This window comes from Mesocricetus auratus, unplaced genomic scaffold (assembly GCF_017639785.1).
Source record: "Mesocricetus auratus isolate SY011 unplaced genomic scaffold, BCM_Maur_2.0 Super-Scaffold_100024, whole genome shotgun sequence".
Lineage (NCBI taxonomy): Eukaryota > Metazoa > Chordata > Mammalia > Rodentia > Cricetidae > Mesocricetus > Mesocricetus auratus.
In genome coordinates this window covers 28,134,230-28,152,974 of record NW_024429205.1, presented here as the reverse complement: position 1 = coordinate 28,152,974, position 18,745 = coordinate 28,134,230, and the positions used below count along the sequence as shown (strand labels likewise).

Here is an 18,745-nt window from a genome sequence, read left to right as displayed (position 1 = left end):
GTTGCAGCACTAGCAAGGATGAGAACCACTTAGAGTCTAAGGGAGTGTTCTGCTTGAGAGAGAGGACGATTTTGTCCTCACTGTAGGACAAAAGTGACTTTCCATCCTCAAACACGGGCCACACGTGCCCTATGCCGAAGGAATCATCTCTGGCTCTTAGTGCATTGGGGTGGGGTAGTCACTGTTATATCCTGGAATGTTGTCTGGTGACACACCACACTGTAAGCAAATATTTCTTAAATGAATTACGCTTTTCTTGAACATCCCAGCCATCTAACATCTGTCTGAATCACACACACAAAAGGGGGAACACAATAACAACATTGTAAGAAGTGTTTTCTTATCGTTGGCAGAATATTAGAGTGTTTGAACTTAAGGGCAGTTATTTGTCTACTAAATATTATTTCATGTACTTGGGTTAAAATATCACAGCAAATATGCTTAGCTCCAAAAAAGGCATCCATAACATTGGGAATGGAACCTGGAGCCTCACTGAGTTCCTTTGATAACCCACTTTATCACATGATCTCACATTAGGTATATTTTGCAGGACACAAGGCAACTTAAATGACTGTTAATGATCAAGCTCACAGGCCATCTTCATGAACTACTACTGAGTTCATGAGTAGAGGCATGGGCTTCGATCCCTTGATGTCACAACCAGATGTATCATCTACAAAGTTCACATGGAGAACTATGGACTCAAGTTACAAATAAAATTTTCATGCTTATGTAAACTTTTAAAGAGTGTCATTCATAAAAGTAGATATATGTTTATCTAGGACAGTGGTTGTCAGTCCTCCTAAGCCTGTGTAATACAGTCCCTCATGTTGCGGTGACTGCCCCCCCACCATAAAATTATTTCCTTGGCTGCTTCATAACTATTTTACTACTTCTATGAATAGTAATGTAAATATATCTACTTTCCAATGGTTTTAGGAGACCCCTGTGGAGGGGTTGTTTGGCCCGAAGGGGGTTGTGACCCCTGGGTTAAGAACCGCTGATCTAAGACCAAAGGGGTTGTGACCCATAGGTTGACAACCACTGATCTAAGACCGAACGGGCGGTGACTCGGGCTCAGGTTCGTAGGAATGGGGCTTCTTTGGGAGTGATGAGAATGTTCTAGGATTTGATTGCGGCGACAGCCATGTAAGTATCTATATACTAACTCCCCGTGAGTAAGGACTTTAAATGGGTGAGTGGAATGGCATGTGAAGAATGTCTCAATACAACCGCTATTTTAAACGGGCAAATGCGTTTAAACGCATTTGCCGGTTCATATCCGCTTCTTTTCATGCGCACAGAGTGCCTTGAGTGGGCAATGCGGTAGTTAAGAACTCCTCCTTCCCTGCCCACTTGGCTCCTGCCTTAACGACTGTGGCGCCTGCTGCCCTCTCTCTCCAAGGATGTGCCCCGCGGTGCGTGGGTCGCATGGAAGCCGGAAAAGGGAACGCTGATGGGCTGGGAGGCTGCTGTCCAAAGCCCCTGTCCCAAAGCCAGGAACAGCAAAGCCTTGCCAGGCAGGGAGTCACAGCTTCAGGTTTTTTGAGGAGTTTTCAGCTAAACTGGCATCGAGATTCCCAAGCTGCCAGTGGAAGGCAGGTAAACAAACAAGCCACGCACCAGTCACCGTTCTCTGTTGCATGAGCGCCTATGCCCTCTGGGGGAGATGGCGGCTGATTCAGACACTCAATGTATTTGAAAGCACGAAGGGATCAAAAGCCAAGGGCGTGGGATGTACTAAAGAAAAGGCCCTGGGTCTGGGGGCTCCTGTGAGCCCTGGTCACCAGCACCGAAGACTACCGCGTCTTTTTTATTGCCAGGTGACATCAACTTGTGATAATATTAGTCCAGTCGAACAAGAGTAGGATGGGGTGGGGAGCACGCCTGATGCGTTTCCAAACTTCACAAAATGGTTTTTATGATTCTCTAACTTGGGACCTTTAGGTCCCAACTTGTCCCATGAGGGATCTATAGAATACAATGTTTACGATGGAATCGGTTGCAAGAATAAAAGAAAGCATGGGATATTGATGGGGGAAGTCCTGTGTATATGTCAACAAAGCACTGTTGGCCAATAGGGAAGCAAGATAGGTGGGACTAGGAGTCGAGGAGGACTCTGGGTAGGAGAAACACAGGGAGTCAAGATGTAACTGCCATAGGTATAAGAAGCCCGGAAACTTTGCTCCGGTAAGAGAAATACTTAGATTAACAATTATGGGGTAAATACTTAAGTCAGAGCTAGCCAGTAAGAAACAAGCAAGGCCAACAGCTTCATAATTAATATAGCCTCCTGTGTGTTCATTTGGGACTGATGCGGCTCTGAAACCAGGCTGGCGGGAAGGCTTCTCTTTACAGGATATATTCTGCCCATGATGCATGGGTACATCACTTCCTGACATTTATTATTAATTCCTGAAGACTGTTAAGGAAGCCCAGCGGCCTCTGAACTTGCCACTTCCCCCTCTCAAAGCATGGCCCTCCGTGGCTGATGTGTTTGCTGATGGCTGGGATTCCTGGATTCCTGCTCGGCTTGCTCACCTGTGTGGCCTGGGGTTCGTTCCCTTACCCATATTCCTTAGTTCATTCACCGCAACAATGGGCACGCTGGAGTCAGCCATCATGTAGCTGTGTCTAGAGCTGTTACGATCTAGTGAGCGAACATTTGTAAGTGGCCTAGAAAAAGGCCCAGTGCTTTGTGGGTATGGCAAGTGCGAGTTCTCCCGCAGAGAATGGAAGGGTAGGTAGACAGGTGGGCTCTGCCAGGGTCGGGTAGAGTCATGCTGCATGGCAATAATGATTGGGGGTGACGCTGAAAACAAGGAATTTCCCCCAAGGAGGAAACCGTGTCACCAGACAGGGACATTCAGAGAAACCTTCCAAGATAATATCGATCCCATCACACAATTTCCTATCCCCCTTCCAGGAAGCTATTAACTGACACAGGTGCTCTTTATCTCAGTGTGGAGAAGATAGATTATAATACGTGACAAGCGATTATATCAGCTATCTGACTTCCTAAAGGGATTCTTTTGGTTTTATCTTTGATGTCTAAAGACTTCTGGGTGTGGGCCATTTATTATTTAAGGAAACAAATAAAACCCAGTAACACAGCAAGGGTGAGAGTTAAACCTACTGTCCTTTTCAACTGAGCTTTTGGGGGAACGGCGATCTTGTAAAAGTAAAGTGTCACACACTAGCCTGTCTTTGTGGGTATGGCAATGGTAGCTGCGTTTTGAGCCTGGAAGACACAGCCTGCCTCCCGTCTCGGTGAAGGTCTCACTGGATCTCTTACCACTAGCTGAAAAGGTAAGGGCTGGGCACTGTCTACCAGCTTCCTACAAAGTTGTTCCTCTCAGGATACACCACCTATTCTTGTAGTGCACAGCAACACAGCCCACCTACTCACCCATCCCTCTGGGGCTGCTGGTCACGGATGCTGCCAATGGCTTTGGTGTGGCTCTGTGGGTGGCCTCAGCTACTGAGATAGCTTGAGCCTGTGTCAGGGTGACAGGCTGTGCGGTTGTCCCTGAAATAGATGGTTTCTCATAGGCTTTTGTGGCCTCACCTGTAAGAAAACAGAATTGCGTTGGTGCCTACAAAATAGCCTGTAGGAGTTAGAGGACCAGAGTCAAATAAATGTTTACTGAACACCATCAGCTTTTAGAAGAGATCTGTACCAGAGTAGTGGAGGATGGAATCTAGATAAATAGCCCGTGCAATTTCAGAGCAATAAAGCCAGCCAACAACCAAAGATTAAGCAACACACTTAGGTGTCAGATCCCTTGGAGCTGGAGTTAAGGTGGTTGTGAGTAGCCTTACATGGCATCGGTGCTGGGAATTTATAAAAGCAACAAGTGTTTTAGCCACTGAGCCATCTCTCCAGCCAGAGTGGGAGGTCATTTCCAGGAGCTTGGAGTCTAAGGCTCCAGAGGCTTCTTGCAAAGCAAGTCTCAGTTTGTTAGAGCGGAGTGTGCACTGGTCTCCGCAAAGGCTTAGGGAAGGGGGTGTGGTGCTTAGGGAAGGGGGTGCGGTGCTCCATGGATGCTGGGGACTCTCTGGGGACCTTGGGCCAGGGCTGTAGGGGACATAGCCATTGTCTCTCACCCCGTGACCATCCCGCCAGCTCCAGGTCTATTGTCAATGGCTACTGGGAACCCAGTGGAGTATTAACGTTCTATGACTGGGAATCATCTGGTGTTCTGGTGTTGTCATACAGCACCCTAAACTTGGTGGTTTAAAGTTACAGATTTTTTTCTTATGGTTCTGGAGGCCAGGGTGCTGTGGAATATTATTTTAAAGTGTGTTACTTTTGTTTATGCTGTGCTGGCTTAACTCTGTGAAGCTGTGTTACTTTTACCTGTCTAAAACACCTGATGGTCTAATAAAGTGCTAAATGGCCAGTAATCAGGCAGGCTGGCCGGGCTGGCAGGCAGAGTGAATAAATAGAAATCTGGAAGGAAGGAGAAGGAGCCAGAAAGAACAAGGAGAGACGATGGTGGGGGCCTGCCGCGCAGCTGCGCAGCCAACCATGAATTAGGAGTGAAAGAAAGATTACAGACGTAAGAGAAAGGTAGAAGCCCAGAGGCAAAAGGTAGACCAGTTACTTTAAGAAAAACTGGAGAGCAACAAGTTAAGCTAAGACTGGGCATTTATAAGAAATATTAAGCCTCTGTGTGTTTTATTTGGGAGCTGGGTGGCTGTAAAAAAAATGCAACCAACACCACCAGGATTCCAAAATAAGGACTACCGGGTCAGGTTTAAAGCCTCCACAGTGCCCAGCTTCCTCAAGGAAGCCGGAGGGGGAGAATGTGTCTCGTGCACCAGCCGAGCTCATCTGGATTGGTCTGTGGCCCGTTTCAGGGTTAGCGTCCTCATTTCTCTGCTCTGTCTTCACATGACCTCCTTTTCTCAGGGGGTGAGGTAATTTTCCTCTACTTCCTTTTGTGGGGATGTGCGTGACTGTGTTTAGGGTCTACACAGATAATCCATGATAAATATCCATTGTCAAGACCCCTAGACATATTGGGAAAAGCTCCGATCCACAGAAGGGCGCCCTTGGGTTCCAGCGATCAGTATTTGAGTGTCTTTTTGAGGGGAGCTTTTCAGTCCCTGGTAGCATCCTGGCTCTAGTATTCACTGTGATCAGGGTTTATACATTTTAGACACATGTGTTGTAACCCAGGCAAACCCCGCCCTGCCTCTCACCCACCTGACCCTTTAAAAGAAAACTCCACCCACCTCTGCTCGTTCTTTCCTGCTGTTCTGCTGAAGGGCAGACAGGACCTTTTCTGTCTCTCCCTCCCCCTCTTCTGTCCTCTGTTCCACTCTGTCTCTGTGTCTCTTTACCTCTTTTCTCTTTCCTTCCCTTATTTTTTACCTCCTCCTCAATAAAACTTCCAATATGAATCTCGTTTACAGGTCTCCGCGTCCCCATCCGCTCACTGTCCATCACCCGCTGCACCGTGGGATGGGGAACCTGCCGCACGCGGTCCTAGCCCATTAAGAACATGGAAAAGCAGGTGTGGGGGGACAGCATGGGGGACAGACAGACAGACAGACAGACGAATGATGATGGCACCAGAGTCAAAAGATGTCTCTTTCTCCATCCAACCTGCTCTGTGCACGGTACAGCATCCCAGGGTGACAGAGCTGCAGCCCTGCAGACCTACATTTGGGGGTGCTCAGACCCACTGCCCTACACTTGCACCTGCTCCCTTCCGCAGCCTGGCCCTGTGGCCTTCCAGGGGCAAATCACGCCACTAATTTGGGAGGGCAGGCCAGACAAAAACCAAGTCCAGCACCAGGGGTTCCATCCAGCCATTCCATCTGCTCTTGCGGGATGGGAGTAGATTTCTCATTTTCATTTACCCTGCTGTGTGCCGTCTTTAAATCAGTCCGAAGGCCAGGCCAGATGATCACTGAAGAGCCATGGATGGCTTCAGGCTTCAGCCGGCATCTGCACCACCCCGGAGCAAAGCCAATCTGCCTGATGCATGCTACTTCCTTTACTTTAGAGGACAGCCATTCATAATAAGTCCTGGAATAGTGTTTAATTTCTCAAGAGGGATCCTCAGCCTTGCTCTGTTGCTAGAAGGTTTTGGCGCCTCTTGAGGGAGACGTGGGACCAGATTTGCTTTCCATCACCTGGGGAGGGGCTGTCGGTAGAACAGCTTGTAGATTTCGATGAACAAGGCCAGGGCCCAATGATTCATTTCGAGAGACAGATGTACACAACCAGACAGTATTATTTTTTACTTTCAAATAGTCAATGCAGCCATAATGCAGCACAATAAAGCCTTCACTGGGACATTTTCCCGTCATAAACTTACTATAGTTTGGGAATCACAATTATCTTCTTAACCAGTTGACTAGATCCTAGGCCCCTGACTACCCCAGCCAGTTCAGTTCATGAATATTCATTCCCAAGTGAGCTAGAGATTAACCGACAGGAGGGCATCCAATGGTCTACTTGATAGGTCACAGCTGCTTTCAAAATCTTGGTCAGTTTACTCAAGAATCATCTCTCTGGTCCTATGTGGGCTGTTTTTACTCACTCCATGTTACAAATTAGAACCGTCTTTAGCATGGAGGAAGAGGATGTCCCTCTCCGGGTCCTAACTTCTCCCAGCTCCTGACTGAATACTACACACTCTGACTTCATTTTGAACAATTGGACACAATACCCAGTCAAGTAGTTTCTGTGGACGTACTGTCAGATATATGGAAGCTTTGCCTCCTTTCAGAGGTTTTCAAAGACATGCCTTAGGCTGTTGGTATGTTGCTCATTTGGCATGACCAAGAACAGCCCCCCAGCCACCTCCTCAACAGCCACAGGTGGAACCCCAGAACTCTCCCACCTGGTAGTTCAATGGAGTTGAGCAGAGAGTGGGTTCCAGATGCAGCCACCAGGAACTGTTCCCAGAGAGGTTGACTCGCCACATCTAAGAACTGCAGCTCAGACCAGATTGGGCTCCTAGCTCCACCGTCGCCAGCCTTGCTTCTAAAGCTATCCGAACCTGTCTTTTGTGAGTGGGGACAGTCATGCCTACTTGGCAGAGTTGCTGCCATAATTTGGGTGAAGTGTATGTGTACGTCATCCATACTGTGCTTGGCACATGTAGGAATCCAATAAATGGTAGGAACTGTCATTTCCCATCACGGTAGGCTGTCCCCTCTGCAGGGCACAGCAGGGAGCCTTGGTGGCTGTGAAGAAGACAGAAGCCAAGATGCCCATAGGTCTGAGTGCTGGGGGATGATTTGGTTCTCTCCACTAACTCATTCTGAGCCTTGGGGCTGTACACCAGGGCAGGGGATCTGAGCACGCCTATCCGCTATCTGCTGGACTTTGGAGGATTTTCACACAAGCATTCCAGATGAAGACTGCCACGGTTCTGGAAACAGACACAAATGTTTCTAGTGTTAAGCCACGGAGCAGGATTCTCAAGAGGTTCAGAAGTGTCCGGCTTGCAAGGAAGAATGGAAGCAGAGGCAAGGTTAGAGCTCAAGGGAGGTGGATTCCAAACTCATGCCCTTTGTCCACTGAAAGGGAACCAAGTAGGGGATGGGCCTGGTCACTTGAGAATTCCTGAATTTATGTCAAGGTCTGTGGAGGCCATCTCACCAAAGCTCTCTGTCAGGAGTGGCAACGGGCTGGTTGGGGTGGATATGAGTCCAAAGGGCAGGGGATGCTGGGAGGTAAAACTGAATGCTAAAAGCATGGACTGGACCTCCTTCCAGGGCAGGGCTTAGCAAGCAGCCGAGGGGAGGGGAGGCTGTTGCCCTGGCACTCTTCCTCAGCAGCAGATTTGATTTCCTCAGCCTTCTTTGGCCATGACACCAAGAATGTGCCTCCCTGGCTTTTTTGATTCATTTCTGCAAATCAGCGCTTACCTTTTTTTTTTTTTAATTTAGCAAATGGAGGTGGTAGCCAAGTAGCAGCTGTTCCTTAATGCTCGCTAACTGCCTGGGAGAGGCAGCCTTTAAATTTCGGGCAATATCTGTCCCCAGTGTGAACCCTGCAAGGCAACTAAGATCCCTTCCAGGGTGTGATGGAGCGGGGAGGGAGAGGAGGGGGATTACCCTAACCCGATTTACCTATTAACTCCTTCTTTGGAGAGTGTAGGAAGCATTTTATACAGCATGCTGACACCTGAGCCATAGTTATCCCTGCATCTCCCTCTCTTCTGCTTTGCCTGGTTTCTGAAGGAATTTGATCACTTAGGAAGAGAGGCAACCGAGGCTGCTCTTTTCATAGACCATGACGGGGAACCCACAGAGACAGTGGACCCGAGCTCAGGGATTCTAGACTGACAGCTGGGGAGCCTGCATGGGACTGAACTAGGCCCTCTGAATGCAGGAGACAGTTGTGTATCTTGGTCTGTTTGTGGGGCCCCTGGCAGTGGGACCAGGATTCATCCCTGGTGTGTGAGCCGGTGTTTTGGAGTCCATTTCCTATGGTGGGATGCCTCTCTTAACCTCAATGCAGGCAGGAGGGGCTCTGCCCTGCCTCAACTTCATGTGCCAGGTTTTGCTGACTCCCCATGGGAAGCCTTGCCCTTTCTGAGGAGTGGAACGGGGGAAGAGAGTAACCTGGGGGAAGGAGAGGGAGAGGGAACTGTGGTTGGTATGTAAGATGAATAAAGAATAAAAAAACCCAGGCGTTGGTGGCTCACGCCTTTAATTTCAGTACTCGGGAGGCAGAGGCAGGCGGATCTCTGTGAGTTCGAGCCCAGCCTTGTCTACAAAGCGAATGCCAAGATGGGCTCTAAAGCTACACAGAGAAACCCTGTCTTGAAAAACAAACAAAAGAATAAAAAAAAAAAAACAGAAAAAAGGCAGAGTAGCAACGAGGCTGCTCTTCCACTTTGTTTGTTTGAATTAGTGAGAACTCACCCCACGTGGGCATGTCCTTTCAAAGAGAAAGAGCCAGGCCCCAGGCATCTGTTTGATATTGCCACCGTTGTCATCGAGCTTGGGTCTGGCACACAGGAGACACTCAGTGGTGAGTGAAGGGGCGAGTGAAGAAATGTCACTCTTTGTGATGATGTCATATGTGAATGACAAAAGGGACGGATAATAATACCTGGTGATACGCCACAGAAGCTTGAGGGGGTGTGTAATGGGGACGAGTGACATCAGTAATGGTTGTGCTTGGACAGTGTGGCATTTTGAATAATTCTAAATAGAAGTAGGAGGGGAGACGTTCCATGGTCCACCTGCACTCCTTCAAGATGCTACATAGGCATGGAGATGCGTGTTTAGTGGGTGGGGACAATTCAGCGTGGCCATGGCTGGTGCAAACAAGAGCTTTGGACAGACCTATGCTGCTTGGGGCTTTGAGACCAAATGGAGTCAAAACCCCAAGGCAGTGTCTCTCTTCCCACAGCCGTTACCTGCCTTAGGAGGATGCGATCCATCAGTCTCTAAGGAACCAGTTACAATCACTGCCCTGGGGAAGCTGCTAAACCCTTCTTTATCTGAAGCAGGGGGAGATGAGGGCACCCTCTTCCTGCTGAAGCTCAGGGCTCTGCACAGAGACAGGACTTGGCGGATAGCCATGGTCGCCGGATGTTGTGTGGGACCCTTCCCAGTTTTCAGGTTCGGACTGAGGGCTGAAGCCAGAGGGACCTGAACACTGCTTTCTACACCAGGAAATTTGTTCCTGAGCTTCCCACACGTGTGACCTTTCCAGGTTAATTTGCATAGTCACGGAACCCTAGCAGCGAGGGAGGGAGGGCCACTCTTCAAGAGGGGGTGATTAGGTGAGTGTACAGTTCCTGTCCTTCCTGCTCCTCTGCAAGCCTGAGGAAGAAGCTGCTGGTGGGGGTGGCTCATCGGTCTCCAGCCAATCTTTCTGAGGTAGAATATTCACAGGCACACCCTGGACCCCTTGGAGGGTTTTGCAGAGGCGTTAGGGGAATATTCTGGGAGGTTAGAAGCACTCTCCCCACAGAGTGAAAGGGGGGAGGGTCTTGACACATGTACTCCACAGTCAGGGGTTACTTGGCAAAGGCAACTCTCTGTACACTTGGATTTCTAAGGTTATCAGTGCCATTAGCACATTCCTGGCCGAAGTCCCTCAACAGCTACAGAGCAAGGGAGAAGGGGAAGGAAGGTGATCTCACGTCAGAGCAACTCAGGCCCCGGGGCAGTTTGAAGAGAAGCCCAGAGTTCTGAGTGCAGGGGCTGCCGGTCCCTTTGACGGTATGCTAGGAATGGAAGAAAGGGGTAGGGACGGACAAGTGTAGACTCATACAGCAGTTATCTGCATACTTCACCTCTTCAGAGATCACCTGATGAGCCGAGGCTGCAGACCCGGATGAAACAGAAACTATTAGGAGGCCTCTGTGGCTTACTCTCAGTCCCCTTGTCCTCAGCAAAGGAAGACAGGACGCAGCATCTCAGATCTGGTCCTTAAGGTGTCACCCCACTGTAGGGAATGGAGATGGCTGTGTTCTTTCAACTCAATAAATATGTCATGATGGTTTCAGTGACTAAAAAGTCATAGAAAGTATAGGTGAGGTAGTGACAGGGAGTCTGTATGCAGGGTGGCTGGCAGAAGAAAATCGAGCAGTGATTTATGGCATGGTGTTTGCAGCCAGGCTGTCTGAGCTTGGCTTTCAGCTTTACTAATTCCTTGCTGTTTGTCATTGACAATTAACTCAACTTCTCTGAGCTGTGTTTTCTGCAAACTGTGCATTAGGGCTAAGAACGGCATATTGGTAGTAATCTGGGCTAACTGAAAACTACCAGAGAAAGGTCTTGTCACAGCACTTTGCACACAGCAATATTCAAGAAATGCTAGCTCTTGAAATTCCAGAGCCACATCCGTCCTGCCTCCAGGAGTGCAACTTGAACCAAACCCGTTCACCTGCCTTGTCCCTGGAACGCCAAATCCTGTGAGAAAGCACCCGGCTGTGTGAAAAATTGAAGTGCCTCCCAAGCAGCACCATAGATGGCACAGTTCTGGATTTAGCACAGAAACTCAGAGGAAGGATTCCTTAGCTTCGTCCAAGTGGAGGCTGACTCAGGTGAGCCCTTGGGAGGGCACTTCGTCCCGATGCGCATGCGCGGTTTGATTGCTTGCTCCTAGCCAGCAAGCCCCATGGTTCTCTCTCCTTCCCTTTGCTTTACAGCCACGCAGAGGCAGCTTCCTCCCTTTTAGTTGCCAGGAAATGTTTCTAGGCTTAAGGTCATATCATCGTCTAAAGTAACAGTACAATAACATCCCAGGTCACAGCCATTCTGAATGAAAAAGACACAAATACAGAGACAACATCCAATCGTGAAAACAACGTAAGCCCCTTCACTCCAAGCCACAGCTGTCTGATCCCCTTGGTTTCGGTGCCAGGTTCCTGGCATTGGTGAAAGCATCTCCAGGGTCAGTGGGGCTTGACTGGGTAAGATGCTAATTCCCACACTGTCTCCTAAAACACAACATTTCATGCTTATGCACTCAAACAGCTTGGATAAAACAACACGGGAACACTTGCCTGCTTGGGCAGCTGGATTTTTGGATGATGAATATGTAAGAGTCGACGGGTAGGTTACACCCTTTTGGGGTTTACTCTCTGCAAAAGAAAAGAAAGAAACATTTATTTCTGGGGCTGGTTTTTATCTTTCAGTGCAGATGAATGGATTATCTCTTTCCAATTTACCTCTCTCAAGTTCAGCAACATCTGTTGCCCTTGCACTGAGTTGTTGATTACAATAAGAAGTCAAGTGGTGTTTTGTCTTCTCGTGGAGGATTTGCTTTATTAATAATAGAATGGAGTAATAAAATCTCCATGACTCAGAGTTGCTTAACATTAGCAATTTCTTATTTCACCCCTGTAGGTGTGACAGGTAAGCTAACAGGTTTTCGTACATAGGGCTTTGAATGTTCAATTACAATAGCAGATGGATGCAGAATACTGCACACATTCCCCTTTCAGGTCTTGGACTGGCTGTCTGTGGATGGATGGTGGCCTCTTGCTTTCACAGACCCTGTGGGATCCATTTGAATACCAGGCCATCATGGACACTTGAAAGTAGTTGTGTATGTGGGTTCTCCTTGAAAACACCCACTGATTGTCACCTGGGGAGAGACATTAGATGCAAGGCAAGTAGGGAGAGCAGTCTTGTCTCACAAGGACACAACAGAAGCAGAAAAAACAAAGACACCAGGCCATCAGAGCGGGGTCAAGCCCGGCATGACAGGAGTTGCCCCAGAAGGCTGTTTCTGGCCGAGTCATCTCATTTCCAAGAGATGCCAGACATCGAGCTTTGTTCTACAATGAAATTGAGAGTGCCAGTGGAATTCAGAGAGTGTCCTCCACGACCCGTGACAAGTTCATTTGTCTGTGCAGAGCTGTTTAGATCCCAGGTACTGTCCATGTAGCTATGACATGAGGAAATATCTTTAAGGATTTTATCTATTTATTTATTTATTTGTGTGTGTGTGTGTGTGTGTTCATGCTCAGAGGCCAGAAAAAAAGGTTTTGGGTCTCCTAGAGCTGGAGTCACAGGCATTTATGAGTGAGGCCTCTGTGTAGAAACCAAACTACCTTTCTTTGCAAGAACATCAAGCAGTCTTAACCACTGATTCCTATTTCTAGCCCCAAGTGGTAATATCTTAATGTTTAGGCCCTTGCTACAATCTCCATGCCCTTACTGGGGGGAGGGGTGTCACTTGTTGTCATATTTATGTGAAAGCATTAATCTCTCAACCCAGGGATGTACTTGGGGAGAATGGTAAGGGGTGATGTCATACGGAGTGAGGAGACCAGAGTACAGTCTAGGAAGGTGCCAAACGTCCCAGTGACACAAGAATGGTGAGATCTCAGAAAGTGCCTGACACCAAGAAAAATTGGGTTCCTGTTTTACTTTTTCACTTTTATTTTTTGGTCCTAGGGAATGAAACCCAGGGCCCTTCACATATGCTAGGTAAGTGCTCGTCCTTTTAATTAGCTGCTATAATCCTCAAGACTTTATTTTTTTAATTGCAAAAAATATAAACAATGACACAACCTCTAAAAAAGTTACAGGGATGTAATGAAAAAATGAAATTAAAAAGTGTTTGGAGCTGCATATGTCCTCAAAGATGCAAAACTTTATTCCGGCATTACCTGTAAGTTCCATTCAAAGGCAAAAATGAGGCAAACGTCCTGGCTTACAGGTGCCTCTTACTTCATGGCATTAAAACCGTCTGGGGAGCGGAACAGGTCATTTCCAGGTCCTCAGCCATATCCCAGCCTGCTCCGAGCAGATCCTGGTTGAGGCTGCTTCGGACCTCATGAGGGCCTCCTGGCTATGGGCTACAAGGAGTTTATACACAGAGAGGCGGAGGTATCGGCCTCCCCTTTTATTAAAACTGGGTAGTTCTTAGTGTTTCTGTTCAGAAGGCGAGTGAGCACTAGCTCAGCTGTCTGATATGCGTACCAAACTGAGGGCAGTCATTAGGGAACCTGAGCTGGCCTCACATAAGCTGGCACTGTCCAAGGGTCACAGGGACCAAAATCACATACCCCATTGCTCCTGACAGCATCCAGAGAGAGCCCCAAGGCAGATTAATTAAAGAAGCACAGTGACCTATAAAAGTTAGAAATAAAAATCGAGAGAAAGGTCACACAGGCACCTGCGCCTTCTGAGGAGGCTTCTCACACAATCGGGTTATACTTGTTGGCCGTGAACTTGTGAATCACAGGGTGTCCTTGGCTACATCCTTACCAGACAGTGCCCTCCCTAACATCCAGTTGGAAGAGGTCTCCTAGTCACTGCATGAGTACATGTGATTATTGTCTTTGACCACAATCATTTTCTGATAAATGTTACAAGTTAGATGAGACGGAAGTTAAGTTTATAGGGAATAAACTCATTAAACTGATTTTATTTCGAAGACAAAAAGCAGATGACAACAACAAAAATCCCAACATTTGACACCTCTCCTTTCTTGGAATGAGATTTTCCCTTAAAGCCTGATATGATTCCTGGACCTTAGGCTGAGTTGTAAGCTTGGATGCTTAGGCAAGAGTTTCTTGGTACATTCCTACGTGGAGGTTGTATTTCTCTCTACTCAATAGACAAGGACATTGTCGTTTGGTCTCCACCCTGAATTCTTGGTTACAAGACTTACTCTGTGGCTAGTGCCCTCCCATGCTCTCATAAGGAAACTGGGCTCATCTGTATAATTTAACAGGATCAGGGAAACAGGGATTTCCTGGTTTTAGTTTTGTCACAGATCTGATGGATGGAGGAGACAAGGATTTGGGACCTGGGATACCTAATGGGGATTAGAAAACCACCTAGTCTGGTATAATGAGACATTTCTTTCTCCAAGGGAATTTCTCTCTAGGATAATCCTATCACATCCAATCTTGCTGGGAGGCCAGGCAGCTTTGAGACCAAATCTAGTTTTAAGTCCTGTGGAACTTCCTTAGGGAAAACAGGAGACCGGGGTCTTGAGCAAAGAGAGGGTAAGGTGAGCCTAGGAATTACCTTGTGCTCCAAATAAAATATGACAGGTCAAAAGAATGAGCATTTTTCACTGGCCAATCTCAGAGAACATGAAATGCAACAATGTAATGATGATTTGTCAGGTGTGGTGGATAATAATATCTTTTAAAGACGAAGAAACCCCAAGTGAGTCCATAGTCTACATTAGAAACAACAATGTAGGGGGGTTAGGGGAAACCACTAATGTAGATGGAATGACACAATTAAAATTTTGCAGTTACAGTTTGCCGTGTTCCTATAGTATTTGAATTTGGGATTCGACTAGCCTGCAATTAAAATACTTGGAAATTGTAGCTGTCCTGAAGTTGCACATTGTTATTCCCTTGTCATTGTTTCCTAAACAACAGAGTGGAATAGCTACTTACACAACATGCACATCGTTAGTACTGGGTGAATCTGGAGATGGCACATTGATATGAGAGGATGCCCATAGATTATATGCAGACACCGTACTATTATTGTACATAAGGTACTTGAACAACTTGTGGATTTTGGTACCCTAGGGGAACACTGGAGAACCACTGATTGATGTCTCTGTAAAGCCAGGATGGGCAATGGGGCTTAGAATTGCTTAGTAAACATTACTGGGGAATAAGTTAACTCGGGCTGTTTAAAGTAGCACCTTGCTTGCTAATTAGTTACACGTGTCTTGGTCCTGGAGAAGTATATTATACTAGACAAGCAATCAGATTTGGTATCAACAACAATTAAAGAAACTGGCAGTGTAGTCCTTTGGCATGGCCATTGTACTATGACACCATGGAGATTTGATGGTAGAACCTATCCTTTTCAAGATATTTATGTTGAGTGATGGCTCAGCGGTTAAGAGCATGTGCTGCTCTTACAGAGGATCTGAGTTCGGTTCCCAGTATCCACATGGTGGCTCATAATTGTCTGTAACTCTAGTTCCAGAGCTTCTGATATCCTCTTCTGACCTCTGTGGGCACCAGGCACACACATGGCACACATACAAATGTGCAGGCAAAACACACACATACATAGAACAAAAATAAGTATTTCTTTAGAAATGCATATTGAAGTTGAATCCAATCATACACACACACACACACACACACACACACACACACACACACACACACACCAGCTGGCCCTATTTTTGGTTCATACTGTAGGATATCCTCCTAGACAACTGGCCTAGACTTCATAGATGTCATTATTATTCATGATGCCAAGATGTGGCATGGTGGGAGAATTGGAAGAGACTGGGAGACGTGACAACTAAATGCTAGGCTTAATCTTTGATCATATTTCAGGTCCCAAAAAGGGAATGAATTATTATGAGGAATATTTTGAACATGTGAATAAGAACTCATTACCAGATAGTGTTGCATCAATGTTTGTTTTCAGATGTGGTACCTAGATAGTTACTGAGGAAATGTATGTGCTCCTAGAGACACATGAAGCAGTAGTTGCAGATAAAATACTAGTGTAATGACCAGTTTCCCCGTTTTAGCAGCCATGACAGGCTACCACGTGCTTGCATGACCTTGCAGCTCCTGTCCTGGTCACTAGGAGGTCAGATGCCCTCCTCGTGGCAAGGAGCCAATCAGAAGTTAGCTGGCAGGGCTGTGTTTTATGACTCTGGGTGTGCTTTACGGATAGTGCACAACAGTGACGTGCAGAGCATAGCAACCACCCTAGGAGGGCCTATGGGCCATAACAACCAGTTGACCAATCAGCACAGGGTGGGTCGTCCAAACTTGAAAGTGCACCAATCCTGAGACTGTTGCCTACCCCCTAGACACTGCCCTTATGCTGCCCTTTAGGATCCCTGTCTGGAGGTTGCTCAGGGTCTTTCTCCAGCCATCCGGCATGGTGGTGGGGTGAAGGGTCCTAGCTAACGGATTTAGCTTGTTAAACATCTACAATAAAAGACTCTTTGCTTTTGCATTGAAATGGGCCTCTTGGTGATTTTGGGGTTCAGAATTTGGACACAACACTGAGGATGCTTGCAGCATTTTCCAGAAAAGTTATCTTTAAATGACAGATATGCAAGTAGATCAAACAAAATATAAACAATTAAGAAATCTGGGTGAAAGAAAGATGAGTATTCATTGTGTTACCTTTTAAATTTTCTGATAGTTTATTTTCAAAATATAAGACTGGGCTGGGGAAATAAGCAGAAATGGGAGGCGCAGTTCATGATGAGTTAGAGAGAGCTGGTTACTGTTTCAGTGTGAACCTACATGCCTGGAGCTTTGAGAGGGAGCCAGAGAGTCAGAACTCATAGTCTGTAAGACTTCCACGGCACTAGAAAGTTAAGCTGAAGAGTGAAGCAATTAATTGAGCAAAAATTCAAAATAATCTAAAATAAAATTGTGACTCATTTTTTCTCTCCTGTGCTGCCACCTACCTATCTCTGGAGAGCTCAAGGGAAAGTGTTCTAGACTTGGGTACATTTGGCCCATCTGAAGTGTTCTAGACTTGGGTACATTTGGCCCATCTGAAGTGTTCTAGACATGGGTACATTTGGCCCGTCTGAAGCACTGTTTTGTGTTTTAAAATAACCCAACTTGATAAACATAGTTCACTTTACTCGAAGTTGGATTGGACTTGCAGACAACTATGATGCAGCTAAAATGAGCAGCTGATGCACTGTTTCCAGATTTGACTTTGTAGTGACTTATCGTGTAATTATAATCCATTATTTCATAATTCTTGTTTTTAGAATGAATGCTTCATATATTTCTGAAGCGAAGTAGGCTAAAAGCAAAAACTAAAAGCAACTGAAAGACTACGTTTCATCCTGGTGTCACCTCCGATGCCTGTATCCTGTCTTCAGGGTGGGACCATACCTGAGATGATGAAGGATTCTCTCCATCTTGGCAACGATAAAGACTGAACACCATTAGCGTAACTTCCTTTGTACCCGGACTGCCCAGCGACTTTCCGAACAAGGATTTTCCCTCCTGAATTATCCAGCACACCACTATGAGAAGGAGAAGAAGAAGAAAAAGAAAAAACCAAACTTACACAGAAGAAGGTAAAGAGACACTGCCTGGTGACACACCCACCAGTCTGCGCTCAGACATGCCACAGGTTAAGGGAAGCTCACTTCGGCTTACAGCCCAGTCCCCAAGTTGGTGTCTCCACCGCTGGACTTAGCCCTGATCTCCAGGTCAAATGTCCCCTTTGTTGGCTCTTATTTTCTTCTGCCCTAGCTTTCCCATTCTTACTCTTTTGTTGTGTACTTTTGGTCTCGTCTTTCTAAAATTTCTTTTTTAATTAATTAATTAATTACTTTTTCCCCCTCCTTCCCTCCCTCCTTCTCTGTTTCTCTCCTCCCTCCCTCCTTTTTTTCCTTCTTTTGAGACAAGGTTTCCCTGTGTGTCCCAGGCTAGCCTCAAAGCTCACTAAGTAAACCAAGCTGGCCTTGGACTCCTAACCCTCTTGCCTCTACAACCGGCTTTCCAATGACCTCTGTATTCTTGATTCTTCATTTACTTTGCCTCTCACATTGACTTTGGACTCCTGAACTCAGGCAATTTGCCTGTGGCAGCCTCCTGAGGACCTAGGACCATGGCATGTGCAACCACCTCAAGCTTCCCACAGGGTCTTCCAAGAGAAACTTTGTGCCCAACCATTTCTACCTTGACTTTGAGCTATCGCAGAAGGAATTCAGTCACTTGAAAGAGCAGGATAAAATTATTCACAGTACATAGCTCTTTGAGGGCAAGGAGGAGGAGGAGGAAGGAGGAGAGGAGAAAGAGGGAAAGGGATGGATTCCCCAAGGCTGAAAACCGTTCCTCAGGTTCCAGGATTTTTCCAGGCTTTACACCCTGCTGTACAGGGACAGACACGTCCATCTGTGAGGCAGGAGGCTCATCCCAGGTCCTAAACAGCCCCTTTACAATGTCATTACCATGGCTCCTCTGGCATAGGGATGAAAAGTACAAGGATTTGTTCCCATCAACACAGATCCTTCCCTCCAGGGGTGAGGCTGCCATTTCCTGCCCTCCTTACTCCACAGTGACTCAACAACTTTCAACACTCAAATTCCTGATGGCTGTGGAGAAAGTGATAATAGCACTTGACATGTAAAACACTTAATGGCTTTAAAAATCATCTCACACATGTGTCACTGCATCTTCCCAGCAAGCTTCACAGTGGTGGGGTGGAGGGAACACTTGTTATCCACTGTTCCATAGAAACAGACTGCTCCGATGAGTGAATCACTCAAGACTTTGTAAGGAGCGAGCCCATTGCATTGGGGGTTTGACTTCAGGCG

General features: G+C 46.8%; 1 protein-coding gene across 1 annotated transcript in view; it reads right to left on the bottom strand.

Moving 5' to 3' along the window:
* The window catches only part of Vit (vitrin), a 117,908-nt gene that overhangs the window by 36,577 nt on the left and 62,586 nt on the right, over window positions 1-18,745 (bottom strand). The window contains exons 5-7 of the mRNA XM_040730844.1: window positions 17,313-17,446; window positions 11,496-11,573; window positions 3,410-3,568 (exon numbers count right to left, since the gene is read on the bottom strand). Of these exons, the coding sequence (XP_040586778.1) occupies window positions 3,410-3,568; window positions 11,496-11,573; window positions 17,313-17,446 (371 nt within the window). The remainder of the gene's footprint in view (window positions 1-3,409; window positions 3,569-11,495; window positions 11,574-17,312; window positions 17,447-18,745) is intronic.